Source organism: Atta colombica, unplaced genomic scaffold, assembly GCF_001594045.1.
Source record: "Atta colombica isolate Treedump-2 unplaced genomic scaffold, Acol1.0 scaffold29, whole genome shotgun sequence".
In the NCBI taxonomy this organism is placed as follows: domain Eukaryota; kingdom Metazoa; phylum Arthropoda; class Insecta; order Hymenoptera; family Formicidae; genus Atta; species Atta colombica.
Genome location: NW_017259392.1, coordinates 43,085 through 64,778, shown reverse-complemented (window position 1 = coordinate 64,778; position 21,694 = coordinate 43,085). Strand labels below are relative to the sequence as shown.

Here is a 21,694-nt window from a genome sequence, read left to right as displayed (position 1 = left end):
AATTTAGATCGGAATATAAGAATCAACCAATTACAATCGAGTATTTTCTCCTGTTATGGTCGAATAATAGGGAAATGCTCGACTGCAGTTGATTGGTTCTTAGACCGGGTTGATGGATCACACCTTGATGGAAAAGCGAAAAGCGGAAAAGCGGAAGCTTTCGAAACTCGCAGTAGTAGTAAGTGGTACAGTTTTTTTTAATTCAGTTACATTCAAAAATAATATCAGCAATTTCTGTGCAACGTGAATATTGTTCATTTCAATATTCTCAAAATGAAATGCAGTTTTTCAATGTAATTGAATAAAAAAAATTTTTATTTAAAAATAGACTATAAATGCTACTTAAATTATTCAAAATTATAAGTAGAAAATTTTTCGTTTTAGTCCAACTAAGTTCAAAAAAGTTGTAACGTAAAAATAATTGAGCTATGTTCTTTTGTTCCTCTTTGATTAGAAGTAAAATTAATAATGAACATTCGCAAACCAAGTCGAACACACTAGCCTGAATTAGGCTAATCACGGTGCGTGACATCGGTCAAGCGAGATTAGCTTATCCGACACTTACCCAAGTTGTTGTCTCATAGTAATGTAAATTGTTTATATTTTATTATATCTGTTAAATGATGATATTTTTATTATATTTTGTCACTAGTTTAGCGAGTTGTAATTGAAGTAGCTAGTTGTAATTGAGAGAATAAATAACACATTTACCAATTGAAGAAGTGAAGGTCTAGCAGATATCGTAAAAGATTCATAATCTCAAGTTCTCAGAGATCCCAAGTTCGAATTTCATTTATGATGCGTTTGTTAATACCAATTTGAAGTAGTTAATTTCAGATATAATTATTATGAATATCTTAGAAATAAAATTTATAAATATGAATGTTTAGACTTAAAATTTTCTCTATTTTTTCCTTTCTTTCGTCTTTAAAACAAGAATTTTAAGTCTTGGTTAAAGTCAAAATAACATTAGTACAATCGGGCCTAAAAGTAAGCATTTATGTAAAATCAACTGAAGGAGGACTTTCATAATTTAATTATATATTATATTATAATAAACAATTTAAAAATTTTGAAAATACGTATTTTTATGTTATTTTTAATGTTTAATCGAATGGTGTAAGAATAAATTAAAACAAAATTTTTTCATTTTTTTTTAAACTTTGACAAAAAATAATTAGATCATAAAATCCACATTCTAATTTAGTTGGATATAGTTTGTAGGAAACAATATCTAACAGATTAAGATATGGATCTCATGATCTAATTATTTTTTATCAAATTAAAAAAAAATGAAAACAAATTTTTTTATTAATTTATTCTTACACCATTCAATTAAGCATTAAAAATAATATAAAAGTACATATTTTCAAAATTTTATTATGAAAGATTATTGGTAATTGATTATTGATAATTGATAGTTTTATGTGAATCCTCTCTCTTAAATTAAGTTTAATATAATTAATCTTAATTTAATTATAAAAGAAGAATAAAAACTAAAGAAAAATAATTATTTTAATATTCACTTTTGCAATCAATTAAGAATTATAAAAGATGACGAAAAACTTGATTAATTAAAGGTTGTAAGGATAAGATTTCCGATAAACGCAATTATATTTCGCGCCATGTATACGTTATTCTAATGATGAATTCAATCACTTATTAGATCAGTGCATTAAAAGCTGCTTAAGAGCTGTGTTGCAAATTTACTATCAGTGCTGAAAAATGCTATAGTTTACGTGCAATATAGATTTTAGTATAGGCAATCAATTTTGGAATATAGTCATATAAAATATCACAATGCAGTGCTACAATATAATCAACTTTGACAATAAAATTATACACACATATTTTGTTAAGTAACGTTACAATATTAGTAGTTAATCGTTTAAAATATTTATATACTTTTATATTTAACTTTGTTAATGCATAAAGCAGCTTTCAATATGCACTGATCTAGTGTAGTGCAAGTGATCGAATTCGCTATTTGTTTCAAATTGTTTCGATATAGTAGTTAACTCTAACTCTACTTAACATGCAAGCATCAAGTGTCAAACAATGGAAGTATGACTAATCAATTGGACAATATGGCAGTGGTGTAAAAAATATTTTTTACGCCACTGTAAAAATCGCCTCATTGCTACTTCCGCTGCTTGACGCTTGCATGTGAATGCACCTTTATTCTGTTCCCCACTATTCAAGGTTCTATCATAGTATAATCATTAGAGACACTTCAGATGCATTTACTTTTTACGCTCACGCGTTGTAAGTTTCATTCTATCTTTATTACTTGCTACTTGCGGAAAAAGGATAAAATGCAGCTTACAATGCGTGAATGTAAAAATAAATGTGAGGCACCTTTGCCCTTCATATCGCCAATCACTTGAGCATTTGCCATGTTGACATTTACATTATTGTCATATACATTATTGTCATATACATTATTGTCGTTTTGCATTTCATTAGATCTGGTCAAAACAAAAGCTGCGCAGCTATATCTGCCCAGATCCGCATTTTTTCTCAAGTATTTCTACTGGTTATACTGTAGTTCTATAGAGTTGACCCAGTAAAGTTTTGGAACACATGTCTGGGTGTCTTCGTGTATTATCTTAGGGTCTGAGCACAAGAATTGTAATACTTACTTAGAGACTTAAGTTGGCGTATGTCATATCTCTTGGAGATATGACAAATTGTGTCAGGCGTGAAAGCTTGTGCGTTACTTATGTCTATAATTTAAATCTAAGTAAGTGTTATGACAATTCTTATGTTCAGACCCTTATCCTTATTTAACATTAGTATTGTTCGTTTTGGTCTTCTATTTCCACCGAGGATTTAATCCAGATCAGAATGTAAGGCCAAGTTTACATCTTGTTGAAAAAGCGGAAACCAATCAGAACTCGCGGAAAGAAGACAGAAGCAGACAAGCGAAATGTACTTCCTTTTCACAATTCTGAATGAATTGAGTAGTATTTACGATGTACAGAAAATGTTACTATTATTTTCAGATTGAAAGGCATAGAGATATGCTCTATGCAATTCCTATAAATGAATAAAAATGCATTCAGAATTGAAAAGGCATAGACATTTGTTTTATGCAATTCCTATAAATGAATAAAAATGCGTTCAGAATTGAAAAGAATTCATTTTAACATTTATAAATCCATATTTCTGAAAATCTGAATCCATTTTAATTCATTCCATTCTCGTTTGCTGAGTCCATTTAGCGCTTCAAATACAAAGCATTTGTAGCACTGATATGACTGGTCCATTTGACGCTCTCAGCAATTCTGATACGTCATCAATATGTCATCGTTTTTGTTCTCGCTTCGTTCCAACTGCCTCACTTCGGGAGATGGATTGGACCGTAGCAATTGTAGCATTCGGAATAGTAATGGACTATAGCGGAGCAAAATGTTCAGAACATTTGAAAGAATGGATCGCAGCCTTAATATATTATCGATACAAGTTTAATGTAGATTTGATAAATATATTCCGCATACTTCGCAAATAAAAATCAATGAGCATTTTACAAAATATTATACAAGGTGGACCATTTAATTTATCTAGTCGATTTTTTCAAAATTTGTAAGTTTAAGGCAAAAATGTTTCAGCTGAAAGTTTTTGTAGTTTCAAGGGGGAAAGAAGTTGGTGACGTTGGTTGATTTTGAGAAAATATCCTTAAAGTCAAGGCTAATTTAAAATTTTTTAATTGGAACTTCTCATTTTTTTACATATTCTTATAGTTATCTTCAAAACCTTTTCAAAACACAATGGCCTGTATTCAGAAAGCGTTTACATGTGTAATGATGTGGGTTAACATATTATACTTTACGGTACACATATAGAATTTCAAAGATAAATGTATGCTTTTATCAATAAAAGCACATTGTGAAAACGAGTCTTTATGTTATTTTTTGTTAAGTATTTTCCAAGTTACAAGGTTTTAAAGTTACAGTACCGCCGCGGCATGAGCGGCTTGGCTGTCGAGAGGTAGTAAGAGAAAAGTAGGCGTTGCTTCAGAAACCGGCCTGAAATATGCAACTAATTCCGAGCACTGTTATATATGTTAAGATGCGATTTAGCTTTTTGTTATCCCAGGGAAGAAATGTCTCCTTGTGAAGTTATTTGAAAATAAAAGTGAATTAATTTATTCATATATTATAAATTTCCGTACTTAATTATGTCTGAACAGAAATATGCCTGACACTTATACTTACATTTCTTTCCATTTTGTTTAATTGTTAATATAATATTTTAATTTGATCTTGCAAACGCGCAGCGATGACTACTTGAGGCAGCACTTCACGCGCCGAACATATAAATGCCGTGAACCATGTTCTCGCATTCACGATTTCGCGCATCACATTTCTATGACAATGCAGAACATGACTTCTGCTAAAGACGGAAATTGTATTAGGTACAAAGATGGTTGTAAATGAATTATGAAATGCGAATTATAGCCATAGGTCCTCATCGCGAAAAAACAGATGATTTTACTATTAAAAGTATCATTGAAAAACTGAAAATGAATGGCGTTTTCAATAGTATTTTATAGCAAGCTGAATGAATTTTGCCAATGGTAATATTTTATTACTGAGGATTTTATCACTGGCTAATAATGTTTTCAATGGTACATTAATTTTGTAATTTTATTGCTAAAATGAATATTATTATTAATTAAAACTTTCCTTATTCCAGAATACACATCATAAAAGTTATGATAAAAAAAAAATTTTTCCCTAAATTCGGGAACTAATTTTATAGTGCTTCAAAGCGGTCCGGTTGTATACTGCCATCCGCTATCCTTCTGAAATCGTATGGAAAATTGCTGCACTTCGATGTTCCACGAACACCTATATAATCATGGATGTATAATTACATCTTCAATATATGGTCCTGATAGAAATTTGTCCAGCTTAACTGAACATCTAGTTAGCTACTGTTTAATATTTTCGGGTTAGAAGATCATACGCTGTACTTTTATAATACCAGTTATCATCTTTGAGTAAAGGTCTCCACAGTCTCTCTCTTCTGTCGATAAGTACGCCGTATTGTTACAGTACGAGTGATGTACCTAGAGACCTAGATAACAGAGATGCGACATTACGTCGATTGGGTTAGGTAGCCGTCATTTTAATTCAATATAAATGCTCCTAACTTTATAAACTGATGACAATAGACTGCCAAGAATATTTGCCATTTATTTGTCTCATATTAGTACCCATATATTTCTTATCTCAGAATTTATTGAGAAACAAAAGAAATGAATTTTCTTCTTTTTGATGTTTCTCATTTTTACAGCAGATACATAGCACTTTCTATACAAAAAAGTTCTCTAAAGAGTCACAAACTCAACACAGCTTTTAAGGAAAAGGAGATTAAATTAAGTTTGATACTAAATATTCACACAAATAAGAATACTTACACCATAATAGTACCCCCATAATAATAGTTTTTTATTACACTTCGACACTTTGTATTGTCTTAATTTTCCTCTATATAATCTATATATATGTACATTACAAAATTATATCTTGATGCATTAAATGCAATAATGAATTAAAATGGCGCTCTGATTACGTGATTAGACAGCTAATTAGATCACACCTTTTTATGTAATCTCTATGTATATCGCATCTCTGTTATCTAGGCCTTTGGATGTACCTGAACAGTATGCAGGTACAGTGTTGATACGTTGTACTAATATCATGTACACTTTTTGTATTTTCACCATACAGTTACGCCATATATCTCGTGGCAGTACAGTAACAGTACAATATTTTGTGCGGATATCGTGGGATATCGCACATTTGTTGGGATAATATTTTACTATTGAAAATTTTATCAGTGATCAAATCTTCAAGTAGTAAAATATTGCCATTGATAAAATTCCATTGAAAGCACCTGGATTGTATAAATGAATAGCTTTCAATATGAATGATATTTCATTGACAATAATCCAATGGCAAAATATTATATCACGAATGATATTCCTATTGAACTACATCCAATAAAATATATAATAAAATATTTTACCACTGACCGAATAATTTTCTTATTGAACACTTCAAAGTAGTAAAATCATTCGATAATGATAATGCCGTTAAGTATAATTTTATCATTAATTCAAATGATTTTACTATTGATCTGAATGATACCATTGATTCTTTTCATGATGAATCAACGCATAATATTTTGATCAACAACTATTTTGATACAACTACGATTTATGTTCCACTCATTGGCCCATATTCATATATAATCAGTTCTTACATTTAAGACCGTCTTAATTTTTGAGATATCAATCAGAAAGCCACATTAGCATCTTAAGACATTACTTAGAGAAGATGATCTTCAAGTAAGAACCAACTATGAATACTAGTATCAATTACGGTCATCTTTGTGTTTAGATCCTTAGGCAATTAGATCCACGCGAGTCGTTACATTTATACAACTTACTTTTAAACTACAATTTCATTTTTTTACGTATTTCTTTTATTCATTATAAGTTTTTATGAACATTGATTCTATTCGATATTTCTAAAAAGTTCAAACTATTTAAGTAACGATTAAGTAACGAAATATACTAATATATTCAATTTAAAACAAATATTTCAATCTACTATGCATTATCGCATTTGTTTAATTATCTATTTATTTTTGTTATCTATTTTTTTCAATATTCAAATCTTTATTGTTTCTATTATAGTTATATTATAGTTTCTATTATAGTACATATTATAAATCATATCTAAAGAATGAAAGTAACTCATTACTTGTAACGAAGTTACTTTTTTTGGTAACTTTACTGGTAATTGCGTTACTTTTTGTTTGATATCTGTAACGATAACGTAGTCACATTTTTTTTGTAACGATAACGAATTTTACAGTTATTTTTATTGTTACTTTGCACATGATTGAACACGGTTCGATTGAACACAAGCTTCTCATAGTGTTTGAGAACATTAAAACATTGAGTCCCTAGGTACTCATCTGCTATGATTGGTGGTGGTCGATTTTTAAAAAATAATGGAAAAGTAACGAAAAGTTATTTTCTCAAATAACGATAATTGTAACGAGTTACTTCCATTAAAAATCAATAATAGTAACTTATTTATTCGGTAACTGTAACTTGTCTTTGTACTTTTCAAAAGTAACTTTCCATTCCCTGATATTAAGTATAAAAAGTGAACATTAATAAAGTAAATGAGGTAATAATAATATGGAAATAATATGGAAGTAATATGGAAGGTATAAAGTTCTTTGACTTTAAATATATTATTGAACTTGATTTGAATTTCCTAATTGCATTCTTGGCACCACGTATATGCATTGTCGAAAAGTCGCTGCCATGGTGAGACTTCATAGTTCCATTCTGCTGGTTTCCAAGGCCATTGCCACATTTGTGTACACCTCTCCGGATGCGGCATCATTGCCAAGTGTCGACCATTTTTAGAACAAATTCCAGCAATTCCATTTACGCTACCGTTCGGATTCATAGGATAGCGTTCAGTTGGATTGCCATAATCATCCGTGTATCTGTTAAAAATGCATACAGAATGCTATATAAAATATACATAATACTTTAAAATATTTGATTTTTATTAAAATGTGTTCTATTTATTCTATTTATACAGAAAAATTTCTTTAAATCTGGCTCATAGAGCAATAATAATAGAATGTCAAAGTTATTCTCTCAATAGCACGAGTCTACCGATCATCGTGTACTTGCACTACATCGTGTACTATGCTATTTGTTAAAGTGTAACGTTAACAGAACAACAAGTCACAATATCAAAATGAATCATAATTGATGAAAAAATAATGAAAAAATGATTTTTAGTAATTATTTTTAAAAACTTATCTAAAGTTTTCGGATATATTGGGTTGTCCGGAAAGGACATTCGTGCCGATTTTGAAGGAAAATTGAAACGCAAAAGATTTAAATTTTAGTATACATTTATTAAATTATATAGGTGCCATTCTGTTCTACAACCTTTTTCCATCTTTCAGGCAACTTGAAAATTCTGTCCTTTCAGAATCTCTCAGGTTTTTCAGCGAAAAACTTTTCTAAGTGATTTTTTATCTCGATCAAAGAGTTGAAGCTTTTTCCATTAAGGGAATTTTGTAATGATCGAAATAGGTGGAAATCAGAGGGCGCGAGATAGGTGGAATATAGTGGATGGGATAGAACATCCCAACGAAGTTCCAACAACTTTTGTCGAGTTATCAAAAACATATGAGACCGCGCATTGTCCTGATGAAATACGACGCCCTTCCGATTCACTATTTTTGGACGTTTTTTGGTCAATTGCTGTTTTCATTTAATTGGGAACAATACTTCTCTGAATTTATCGTCTCATTGTTTGATAAAAGCTCATAATACAGGATCTCTTTCCAATCCCACCAGACACAGAGCATGACCTTCTTTAGATGAAGACCGGCTTTTGGGATGGATAAAGATTCATTCCTTTTTCCCTAAGATCTTTTTCGCTCAACATTATTGTAAATGATCCATTTTTCATCCCCTGTCACTACTTGCTTCAAAAATGGTGTCTCCTCGTTACGTTTATAGAGTGAGTTGCAAAAGGAAATGCGATCCATCAGATTTTTTTCCATTAAATCGTGGAGAACCCATACATCAAAACGATTTATGTAGCTAAACTTCACAAAATGCCAGTGGATTTTGACATATTCAACATTTCTACTAATTTACGTGTCGTATAGCGTGGGTTATTCTCGATTAGTGTTTTAATTTGATCTTCATCTGTGGTGGAAGGTCTATTCGGTCGTTCTTGATCTTTAAGGTTGAAATCACCATCTTTAAATTTAGCAAACCACTTCCGCACAGTTCTTTCAGCTACAGCACCTTCGCCATAAACAGTGCATATCTTGTTTACCGCTTGTATGGCATTTTTGCCTTTCCGGTAAAAGAAAAGCATTAAATGCTTAAAATGCATTTTGTCTTTTTCCATATTCAAAGGCGTATAAAACTGACAAAAATTAACGTATCGCAACCAAATTTTTTTTCAAGTATGCCTGAAGTACCATCTTTTACGATATGTATGCATATCATTTGTTTTCAATCGTTCTGATATATTCAGATCTGTGTTTACGCCATGTACTAAAAATCGGCATGAACTTTCCGGACAACCCAATAATTCCGAATGACTCGCTCGCGATTAACTTGAAATTGTGCACATAAATTTTAGTTTATAATCATAATTAACATCATTATTGTTGCTTTCTGGATTCGTAAAATAAAGGAGCATTTATATTAGCCGTATCCGTATGCAGTAATTTATAAGAATTAACTAATCACAGTTGATTACTCCATTTTTACAATTGAATGAGAGAGAAATATGATTATGATTGGTCGACTTATGCAGTAGTGGACACTTATTCATAATCGATTAAATCAATTATCGACGGCCGCATAATCGAAAGCAATTGATTATTGAATGACTCCAAGATAATTGATTATAATCGATTATTCAGCTGTTTTTCAGTCTTTCATTTCATTTCTTTTTAAAAGCGTTTGCAGGAGCACGCACACACGCACGCACGCACGCACACACGCACGCACGCACGCACGCACGCACGCACGCACGCACGCACGCACGCACGCACGCATATCATACTATACAAACACACAGATTATCGAATAAAGCTTTCTTCCTATTCATTTACCGTATGATAATTAGCCTGCTTCTCTTCCTTCCCAAGCAAGCCTTTTTGGCGTTCCGCATTAACTACTATGCTGCGGCGAACTAATTCGCACCGAAGTTGTTATATTTTATATACTAAATTTTATATTTTATATACTATTAAATTTTTATATACTAAATTTTTTTCTGATTTTTAGAGAGAATGATCTTCTAGATCCTAATGAATCTACTGAGTTTATCGTTACTGTAAAAAGCTGGTTTTAAGTTTTTTCTTTTTACAAATTGTTATAAATTTATCTGCTGTTGTTAGAATATAAGGAATCAAAAACCACGGAGTCCTTTCAAAGCCCTTTTCGAATTATTAATAGAATTTTATTTCAAACAAACACGTGTAGAAAATAAAAATTTTAATCTTGTGGAAATGGTGCCGAAAATGAATTTAATTGTTGGGCTCTATCTAATTAAAATAAAACTGGTAAATGTTGATTTTTACACAGTCCCAAATGATTCGTTACTGACCTTGATGTTGATCTTGAAAAAGGTCAAAGTCATTGATTTTTTTAGTCGCTCTTTATTCATTTCATTATTCATTAAAAAATTATGAACAGAATAATTTTTATGAATAGCACATAATTTTACATTAAATATAAAGCACATATTTCAGCAGTATTTTCCCTTCACAAAGAAAGATGAAAGTCATGTGCAAGCAGGAGAAGAGGTGGGATAGGAGTCGCTTTAGATGAAAGTCGCACATCTCCAAGTAGGGGGGAGGGAGGAGGGATGAGAATTGCTTCAGGTGAAAATCGTGCGCCCCCAAACAGGGAGTGGAGTGAAAGTCACTTTGGGTGAAAGTTGCACGCCTCCAAGCAGAGGAAGTGGGAGTCGCTTCGCATGAAAAGTCGTGCGGGATGCACGACTTTTCACGCGAAGCGACTCCCCCCTGCTTGAAGGCGCACGACTTTCACTGAAACAAAAATTGTTCTCATAACTTTTTTTAATGAATAACGAGCAACGAAAAAAAATCAATGACTTTGACTTCCTTGAAAGTTAACATCGAGGTTGGTAAAAAATCATTTGGGGCGGGCTGTGTAAAGATAAACATTTATCAAAAAACTCATTACCCTTGAATTGATTGTTTATTTTTATTTTAAAAATTAAGAGTTCGTTTTTAAATTTTATATTCAGTGTTTATATATTAAAACAGAGCTTTTAGATAATATATTGTCACAATGCAGTCAAATCAGGTATTATATTCACAGAGTATGCATACATGTGCATGATATATTTATCATAGACAAGAACAGTTCGATCAATTTTATTACATGCAAATAATCGAAATGAGTAGTCTAGTTATAGAAGTCTGTGGCGGTATCACACATCTCGAGGATTAAAGTTAAAAGTTAAAATGTGAGTACATACCTGATTGCTACGCAATTATTCTGCTCAAGAGTTTTCAGAACTTCCTCGCGAAAAGTGAATCTTCCTTCTCCATGAGCCACCCATACACCTAGCACGCTATCCTGCATGTCTTTTAACATGATTGAAGGCGAGTTCTCAATTCTAACAGTGGCCCATCTGCACTCAAATCTTTCTGAGAGATTGTGATCCAAACAAATTCCTGATCTCTCTCCGTCTTTAATATCTTCGTCACCAATCCAACCTAATATGCTCATTAATTGACAACCATTGCATACACCCAAACTGAAAGTGTTTTCACGAGCAACAAATCGCTGTAATTGCTCACGTAAAGATGAATGAAAGAGGAAACTGGCTGCCCATCCCTTTGCGGAACCACAAACATCGGCATAACTGAAACCACCAGGGAAGATAACGCCTCTAAAGACTTCCAATGTAATTTGATTTTCCAGCAAATCTTGCATTGTAACATCCCAGACATCGAAGCCTGCTTCCAACAGAGAAGCTGCCATTTCTCTATCTCCATTAATTCCTTCTTCACGTATGACAGCTACCTTAACACGCTCTGCTATATCCTTTAATATTGGAGATCTAACAGGATCAAAATCTAAGCGATAAGCTGGAACAGTTCGTTCTCTTAGCCGGGAAAATTCTTCCATTGCACAAGTGACATTTGTTTGACGGCGTTCTAATTGATAACTAGTTTCTTCCCAAATGCTCATTGAATCAATTACTGTAGTGCTTAATACAATTTCATTTCCAACTTTAACGATCACCTCAGAGTTCATTCCAAGGCCTACAGACTTTCCGATTAAATATACTGGAACTCTGTAGCATTGTAACATTTTCACTGCTTCATCTTGATATTTTTCGTCGACTTCCAATATCCAACCAAGTTCTTCGCAAAATAAAACCTCAATAGCAGAATCAGATTTATGAGTTATATTAACATTGATTCCTGAGATTCCAGCAAAGCACATTTCTAGAAGACATGTAATCAATCCCCCATCGCTAATATCATGACCAGCAAGAATTTTTTTATCGGCGATTAATTGCTGCGTAGCAATAAAAGCATTCTTGAAAGTTTGCACGTCTTCGATGTCCGGCACATCGTTGCCTAATTGACAATATACCTGAGACAAAGCAGTTCCTCCAAGTCGACTCTTGCCATAAGACAAATCAATAAAAAGCAGACAACCCTGTCGTCCCATAATAGGAGCTTTGAGATCCGGAGTGATTACTTGGCAAATATCAGGACATGGTGCATAACAAGATATGACGAGAGTGCCGGGTGCCTTTACAATATTCTTATTGATACGTGCAGCCATGCTAAGTGAGTCCTTACCGCCATCGATCGCAATCCCAAGTTCCTTCATTAGAGAACACATTGCTGAGCAAGCCTTGTATAGTGATGAACCTTCGCCTGGAAGTTTTGCCGGCCACATCCAATTGCCACTACACTTGACATCTTGCAATACAGAAATTTGCGCAAACACTAGATTGCTAAGTGCTTCAGCTACTGTCATTCGAGCGCCGGCTGCATCGTTGACTAATCCTTTAATTGGTTGTTCACCAATGGAAGTGGCGATGCCTTTCGTAGAAAAATGCGAAATGGCTGTCACAGCAACGTCTGCCAGAGGAGTATGCAATGGACCAACACATTGTTGTTGAGCAACTAAGCCAGTCACGCAACGATCTACTTTATTCGTCAGATACCTAGTAAAAATGTAATAATTTTTTAATTTTTCTGTATTATATTCCTGTATTATATTAGATATATAAATGAATAATTCATATAATAATATAATATATATAATAATTTTTAAAATAAAAACAGTTAATACGTATCAAAGATGGTATAGCAATAGATAAAGTTGTGCGCAAACTTAAAATATATAATAAAATAAATACTTAAATTTACGTTTCTTTATTTAATTCATCTTCAGAATGTTTAATATAGTCAGAAAAATAATAATAAAATCCAAGCACAAAAATGGAAAGGAGAAAATTATATTGTCAATCCTAAGAGTGAAAACTTTCTGACTAAGGATGTCAAAATTTGGAATGTTGACAAAAAGTCCAAATCTTAAATGAATATCACTATAATTTAAAGAAGTTTTTCTTAACAAAATAAAGTAAGATTTTAAGTGAAAGATTTGATATCAACAATTAGCGTCAAATTAAATCCCATACTAAATTAAATAAAAAATATAATCCAAATGATTCTATTTTTCATTTTTACGTAATAAAACTTAAGTATATATTATATGTATATATTTATATTCCTATTCAAAAATTTTCCTATTCCGATTCAAATGGTTTTAATACTTACACATAAAAGGAGAATACCAATTTTCGAAGGTTTTGCGACCACTCGGGGATCGTTTTATTTCTATGTTTTCTTATATATATTTCTTCGTAAAAATTGAAAATAATCATAATAACATCAGACTTAAGGAAAAATTGAAATAAAGTGAATAAAATCTTTATTCGCATCGTTATAAAATCACTATCAATTATGCCTCAATGATTTAAAAATTAATTTCAAATTGGATAAAATGCGAGTAATATATCATAAAACGTTAATTAGATTATATTTTTCATTAGGACATTTGTTATAAAAAAAATTAATAATTTTGAAAACTTAAAAATACGATAATATATCAATTATTTCTTTCCTAATCTTCTAACTAAAACTTCTAACTAAAACTAATCCTCTGTACGAATCATTTTTAAATTCGAATTATATCGATTGTAATACATTGATAATTGGTAACGAAAAAATTCTCTTATTAAAAAAAAACAATGATAAGTGACTAGATACCCTCTTTTTTTTTATTTTTTTTTTACTTGGAACCAATAGTGATAAAGTTACATATATTTATATTTACACACCACACACACACACACACACACACACACACACACACAAGATGTTCGATAGGTAAACGATAAAACTTTCATATAGAGCGGACTAAACCAAGTCGAAATGTGTGCGTGTATGTGTGTATTATATATACAGGGCGCGTCACCAAATTTGGACAAATCGAACAATTTCTTTAAACAAAATGTTTTTAATGAAATTAAATATTACAAAAAATCCTTTTACATGGCACTTAGGGGATCCCTGTAGAGCACAATTTATTCGTTATATCCTCCATTAGTTTAATGGATTCTCGCCTCTATTCTCGGTCTGAAACGTTCGCACGTAATAGCGCTGTAATAGCGCTGTCCATGCATCCTGCCGACGAATGCTGCCTCAATAGCGATCCTTAATGGCGTCACATTGAGATAGCGAAACTTGTTTATGACTCTTTCATCTACGCTCCATATGTAGTAGTCTAAGGAATTTAATCTGGGTTATTGAGAGATCAGAATTTCTCAAAACATATCGACGTTATCTGAGAGCCAATTTTGAAATGACTCGTATGAGCCGGTGCACCATCCTGCTGAAAAACATACGCCCTTCCGGGCGCCATAGTTTCTATCTACGGCTACACTACATCCATCAGAGAACGCGCAAATACACTTCTTTTGACAGTTTCCTCTTTTTTAAAGAAATGTGATGGCATGACATCACCCTCACTGGATACAACACCTAGCATGCGTGAACATTGGCCGGAAATTTCGTTCTGGTAACAATAGAGATATCCCCGGGGTTGTAAGCAAGCCGTCGGTCATTCCTCCGGTTGGTTTTAGCAAGTAAAAATTTTTTCGTTAGAAAAGAACTTGATTCGTTCCGAAACGCTTCATTTTTCAAAGAACACAATAGCAGATTGCAGCGAGCAATTCGGATTGTCCTGGCAGCATCAGAGAGCATCTGTTGTATCTTTAATGTATACGATTTTAATGTATATCGAAGGTCCTCCTAGGCAATTCGACGTAGTGTTGACTAGCTTACACCAACAATCGATGCTAATTTTCGCAACGATTGCGAGGTTATCCGAAATTAGCGCTTGAATCCTGTCAACGACTGCGGAGATCCTCGCGATGCGTTCTTTCGAATGAAAGTTTCTTCTTCACTGGCATGCTGGAACCTTCCTTGGACTATTCTACAGTCATATTTTGCCATAACGGTTGATCTCGGGTATCCAAAAAACCGAATTATTTCTGTTGCTAAGTGCCTAATGCGAAGGCCTTCGATCGCGGCTCTTCGATTATACTCCGCACAACATCGTGGCCATTTTGAAAATATGATTGTTTACTAGAAGCATCAGGTTTTCTCGAACACCAACAACTTCTGGCAGAAATACAATATAGCAGAAAATTTTAATTGAAATTTATTCGGATTTTGGTGACGCACCCTGTCAGAAATTCATAAATTCGTAAATTCTTATGTTGTATGCCGTCATGTTCAATCGTATACTCTTTTAAAAAAAAATTAAAATAATTATTTCGTGTAATATCTCTCTCTTTTAAAAAATAAACGACTTGTAAATTTCGTCTATTTTTTACTCTTAATCTCGCCCTCATTTATAATCATTAATAAACACATTTTTTCTCAGTATTTCAGATTTAGAAAATGGATATTAAATACTTAAAATTTAAAAAGAATTTAAAAAAATATGTAACGCTCGAATCAGCATATGGAAGGCGTCAGTTGAATGTCACATGTTCATTCTTGTTTTATCTCCTCTTTTTGTCAAGTAAGAGTCTCCTAGTCTAGAAAATTTTCATAAAGAATCCCATTACAAATACTAAAAAAAAAAAAACACTTTCACTAAGACGTCGGAGACATAGAGTCATGCCAATAAAAAATAACTCTCATAAAACTACCTGCTATTTATGTTCACTGTTTGTGTCTTATCCCCTCCCCATGACAAAAAATGCTATGGTCCCAATCTCATTTTTTTCCGGTCTCACTTCACCCTCCATTTTGTCGGAGAGCCTCTACCATTCCCTTCTCCAATCATCTCGTAGTTATGGTCCCTTTATCCATCGATCAATCAGAGCTTATCATCCTTCCAAACAGACCCATCTAGGTCATCATAGTGATAGGTGGCGATAGAAATTACTAATTATGAAGAATTATCAATTATTAAGAAAATAGTGTCGCAGATAAAAAATTTTTTGAATCTATACCGCTTTTTTCTCTTTTTCTATCGTTTTTCTAAAAAGAAATTTCTAGAAAGAAATTTTATTTTGACCTAGGGGAGGCATGGAGGGGGAATGTTTTGATGCGCAATACCTTCTTTATTACTATTATCAATTGACTTTGTGGATTGTAAGGAGAGGTTTGTTTTTTATTATTGTCAATTGATTTCGTTGATTATAAGAAAAATTTATTTCTTGTTTTTATTTTTGATAAAAATTTGACCAAATTTTGAACTAAAAAAAAACTGAGAGTACTAGCTGAGATTAATATAAGGCTGTCTATTCATATACTTTTAACATTTATATGTTTTTTTATTTCTCTATGAATCCTATTATTTTTATTACCCTATGAATTCAAATTTTGTTAATAAAAATTTTATTTTAAATCATATATATAATATAACTAAAAATGCTTACACTGGTTATATTCAATTTTCTATTAGTTATATACATATATACCTATCTACTTCAAATTTATTATAATAATGTTTAAATATTTCTTAAATTCACTTGATTTTATAAATTTATTAGAGCTGCTATCTAATGCATTTAGCTGAATTTTTTAGAGTAATAAAAGTGTAATTTATATATTTTCTAACTTATTAGTTTTAAAAAATTTTGAAAAGTTAGAAATATATTTTGTAAAAAAATGGTAAAGGAAAAGAAAAAATGATAGATTTTATAAAAGAATAATTTTTTTTTAGTTTTGAAGCGGTAAAAATGCAATTTTGTTTTAGAAAAACGATAAAAAAAGAAAAAAAAATGGTATAGATTCAAAAAATTTTTCGGCACCATTTTCTTAATTGGTAATTTCTATCGCCATCTATCACTATTTTAGAGAATAATATACCGCTAAATTTTTTAAGGACCTGATAACACTGGCCAAAAGCCACTGCAATGGCATTCGGACAGTAATGACGTACATCATTATAAACTTCTCAGTGTGAGAAAAAGCACTTATAAAAATATGGGTACTTTATTACTGTTTATTTATTACTTATTTTATAATTGTGTTCTGCAATACATATAAAAACCTCAGTGAGATACACATACATACATATGTAACTATGGCGACTTAAAACATCACTAATCGAGTCACCGGAGCACGCGCGCGATCCACGCTGCCCTTGAGTCGCGCGCTCGGTACCGCGCTTGACATTGACCGAGCGCCCGCTCACCGCCGCGAGAAGATCACGCGGCATAGCAGCAATCAAACTCGCACGCAAGAACGATTCACCATGCATAGAAGTAGGACTCTACGGGAAATCTTCATCGTCTTCATTCAGGATAGAGTGAGCTCCGTCAAAGGCCTCTATTCTGGTGACAGAACACTTTTTGTATGTGTAACTTGACAAAGCGAGCTCTTTTTGAGTCTTTGTTACCTCGCAAAGTGAGCTCCTCTCTAAAGGGTCTTTGCAGCAAAACGAGCAAAGCTCGTTCAAGAGCCTTTGCAAATCCTCGCGAAGTGAGTTCGTTACCGGGCCTTCGTGAAGCAGAGCGAATTCTTACTCGGGCCTCTGTGGAATTCTCTTCCTGACAAACTAAAGGTCTACAAGCTGCCACGGAAACGTCGCCGGGACACTCCGGTCCTCCTCGCACACCAGAAGAATTACCGACGGAAAAGCTGCTCGATTCGGAGGTTACTCTCCTCCCGTGAAGGCTGATACCTCTAGAGTTCCCGCGATAGAGTTCTCCCGTCAAGGATCTACGAGGTTACATAAGCAGACGAGTACGAGTTCCTTGTGATCGTCGAAACCGTCACTATCGCTGCCGGGAGGAATTGGAAATCGGGCCGTCGATAAGCCCTCTGCCAGCAACTTCTATACACCAAGGACGAAGAAAGAGGAAGAGGCTCAACCCGCGGCTGTCACGTCAACTCTTCGGGACAGACTCTGACATCGAGAACTTCGAAGAAGACTAAACACTTACAAACACATACACACACACACACACACACACACACACGCGCGCGCGCGCGCCGCAAAATTTCTCATACCAAAGGGTACCTCTGCACATAGTGTAATAAAGAGAATATTATTTTTAAAACTTAATTTATAAAACTTCCTTATTAAGCGGCATCCTTCCAATAAGGATGCGCCTCTTTTACTTCATTGTTCCAGGCATTACATCCAGCCGCTGCTAGCTCAGAATGGCTGCTGCAGTGACGCGCACGTAATCTTTTTTAAAAATCAAAATATATTTACAAATGACTGCAAACGACCGTTGTTCCCAGCGGTCGAGTACAACGGATCGACATCTCCTCCGCTCGTAATGTCGATCGGCGACAATTATAAACGCTGATGGAACAAATCAAGCAGAAGTAATTCATAAATAAAGGCCTAATGTTAAAGCCTGTTCTACTCTTCATCATATTCTAATTTTCTCCGATTCCGATTCCGCATCCTGAGAATCTGATTTAGTAGCGAGAAAAGGTGATAAAGATTACTCCGTTGAGCGTTCTTGACAGCGCAGCGACTTTCTCCAAAAAACCGCTGTGTCGACGGGAAATTCTAGAACAAAACATGCTCTATCCTATCGAACATTTTTGGCTGCCAATCGTTATAATTCCTGCACTTCTGTCTCCTATTTCTCCGGGGCTAGGCTGCATTCGGAAACATCACTCGAGTATTCTTGTGTATCGTTTTATCTTTATTATTTACTCAATGTTAAACAAGGATAAGATGATGTACAGGAATACCCGGGTGATGTTTTCGAACGCAGCAGAATATACTCTGCCCCGCCGAACGTTCTCGGCCGCCATCAGTTGCCGCATAGCGCTTCTGCCGCACTGGCGCTAGAGCGTACTCTATCTCCATCGAGTATTCTCCGCTAGTGGCAGCTATCACTGCGGGATAGAGATTTCTTTGTTCTCTGCCAAGTGTTCTCGGCCATCGAGTACTTCCTTGCACATATTTTCCATCGGGGAAAAAAACAGTATGCCGCATTGCGAGAACGATTGCGATTCGTGCTTGGTCTATACCCGCGTTTACGCAATCAACGACATGTCGAACCGCACAGCTGATTGTCGCCCCGCGTTCCATGCAACTCACGAACACCGCATATAGAAAAACTCGTCTGCAATGATACATAACGCATGCCAGACAGCAACATATGCACACATATGTGCATGCATACACGAGCTAACTACCATGAAATTTCTGGCCTGAAATATCGCGTAACTTCTTACTTCTCTGTAATCGAACATTATTTCTGCACAACTACAAAAAATATATATTTATTCATTTGTAATCGGCACTGCTCTTTTTCATTGCATCTCACCTCCTTGAACGAACCTCTTTTACATTCTGACTGACCAAAGTCTAACGAGCATTTCCGCGCAAAAATCAAGTAGTACACATTTGCATTTCTTTTTCTAATAGTAATAATATAATCATATAATATAATAAAATAATAAAAGATATAATAACATAAAACAAAACGTACCGTTTACTAGCAACTGAAGGAAGCCTTAAAACTCTATCCAATGCACTAAGTACAGTTAATCCATCAGGCAGTTTCATTGGAAATTTTTGCACCGACACATCATGTAATTTGAAAACCTTGCGTGGCATTTTTCCAAGAATTACCTCTAGCTCTAGATTCACTGGATGCTTACTCTCTCTCTCTCTGCTATCTAAATTCTTATTCTCGTAATTAAGATATTTTGAAATATCACAATCTTCTTCCTCAGAAACAATAATTTTCCCATTTCCAGTGACAATGCCAACAAAATTGATTGGACATTTTTCACGTGCAGCAATTTTCTTCAGTAAATTACAGTCTTCTGATTTGCATAAAATTGCATCGCTCTCCTGATATTCTGCACCCCAAAGTTCTAACGTGCTTACACTAGGATCCCCAAGATCAAAATTCTTTGTGAAGATCACAGCACCGGCAGGCTCCACTAACTCTTTTAAGACGTTTCCGTTACCACCAGCACCTTGATCGTGGATACTAAGGATTGGATTATTATTACCCATCTCTGCACATGCACGCACAACGCGATTCAATTTTTGTTCCATCTCGGGATCGCCCCGTTGCACAGCATCGAAGTCTAATTCCATATTATTATCACCTTGCACTTCCATGGAACTTGCTGAACCTCCACCTACACCAATTCTATAAACGGGTCCACCAATTTTGGCTACTTTCATACCTCGTTTTGCTGGAATCTGAAGCAAACATAACAACTTATATTAATTTAAAATTTGGCAGATGAATAAGTATAGCTCGGAAATGTGATTCACGAATTAAAACGCAATTATGACCCAAAAAATTTTTCTTTGATTGAAAAGAATAAGTCTCACTTTCTTTCAAACCGGTATTTGAGACAAAACAGGATATGAAGCTCTCAAATCCGTTTTAGACTGAAAGAATAGTAATTACGTCATTTCAATTCTATATATTGTGGATTTAAAAAATAGATTGCGCTACTTTTTTTGCATGAAATAACAAATATAAATAAAATAAAACAGTCAATGGGTTGTGATAATGTGCTACTATTTTATAAATGTTTTAAAAACTATAACATTCTTTCAATAAAAGATGTTACGGCTAATCTTTTAATCATTATCAGTATCGAATTAAGAATGAAACGTGACATAATTTGTTATAAGCACAAATAAAATAAGTATCGTGAGACGATCAGTTGATTGATAATTTACACCAGTGAAATCAATCAATCGATTGACAGCTATCTAATTATTCAGCTATCTAACTAGTACAAGATTGCATGAGAGAGTAGTGGATCGCCTTATGATATTTATTTTATTTGCGCATATGATAAATTGTATCACGTTTTATTTTTAATTCGATACTGATGATGGCTAAAAAATTAGCGGAAACGTTTACTATTGAAAGAATATTATATTATAGCTATTAAAACAAATTTATGAACAATAAGTTCATAATAGATAATCATAGACTCAGGAGATTAAATCTAATGATATATATGATGTATATATATAATTTGAAGAAGAATTTTAAGAAAGTAATAGTGCAATTATTACAGCGTCAATTTTCATTAACTTGTTGTATTTTTATGTTATTTATATTTATTATTTCTTAGGAATTTACTGTTGTTGATTTTTAACTTTTTTTTACTAAAAAGAATAGGAATCCTGTTGTTTCAATCCCATATAGATTAAAATACATTCAAAGAATTATTATACTTTGATTGAATCGAAATAGATTAAAAAATCAAGAATTTGGACAATGTATCACCACACATGAATATATCTCTATCTATTTCAATCCCTTTTCAGATGCTGGATTCTTACTGCAAGGAAATACTCTAATTAGATTATAGTTTCTACATCAAATTTTTAAATTTTTGGAGTTCTAACATTTTGGAGTTCTCCCAGATTTAGAAAGTTCAAAAATATTAGGAGTACAACTTTGCTTCTGCCGTTTTTTTTCCGAAATTCGAGGCTTTATTGTAAAAAACTGGTTATACATTTATGATTCAAAGTATTGTCCATCGCTGGCCACTACTTTCTCCCATCTTTCGGGTAGCG

General features: G+C 33.4%; 1 protein-coding gene across 3 annotated transcripts in view; it reads right to left on the bottom strand.

Annotated features, from left to right (window-relative positions):
• Positions 1 to 6,670: 6,670 nt before the first annotated feature.
• Positions 6,671 to 21,694, bottom strand: part of LOC108690013 (phosphoribosylformylglycinamidine synthase) — a 49,733-nt gene continuing 34,709 nt past the window's right edge. For all 3 annotated transcript variants that reach the window (XM_018197056.1, XM_018197057.1, XM_018197058.1), the window contains 3 exons: positions 19,623 to 20,350; positions 11,088 to 12,800; positions 6,671 to 7,539 (listed from right to left, as the gene is read on the bottom strand). In XM_018197056.1, the coding sequence (XP_018052545.1) occupies positions 7,302 to 7,539; positions 11,088 to 12,800; positions 19,623 to 20,350 (2,679 nt within the window). In that variant the 3' untranslated portion in view covers positions 6,671 to 7,301. The remainder of the gene's footprint in view (positions 7,540 to 11,087; positions 12,801 to 19,622; positions 20,351 to 21,694) is intronic.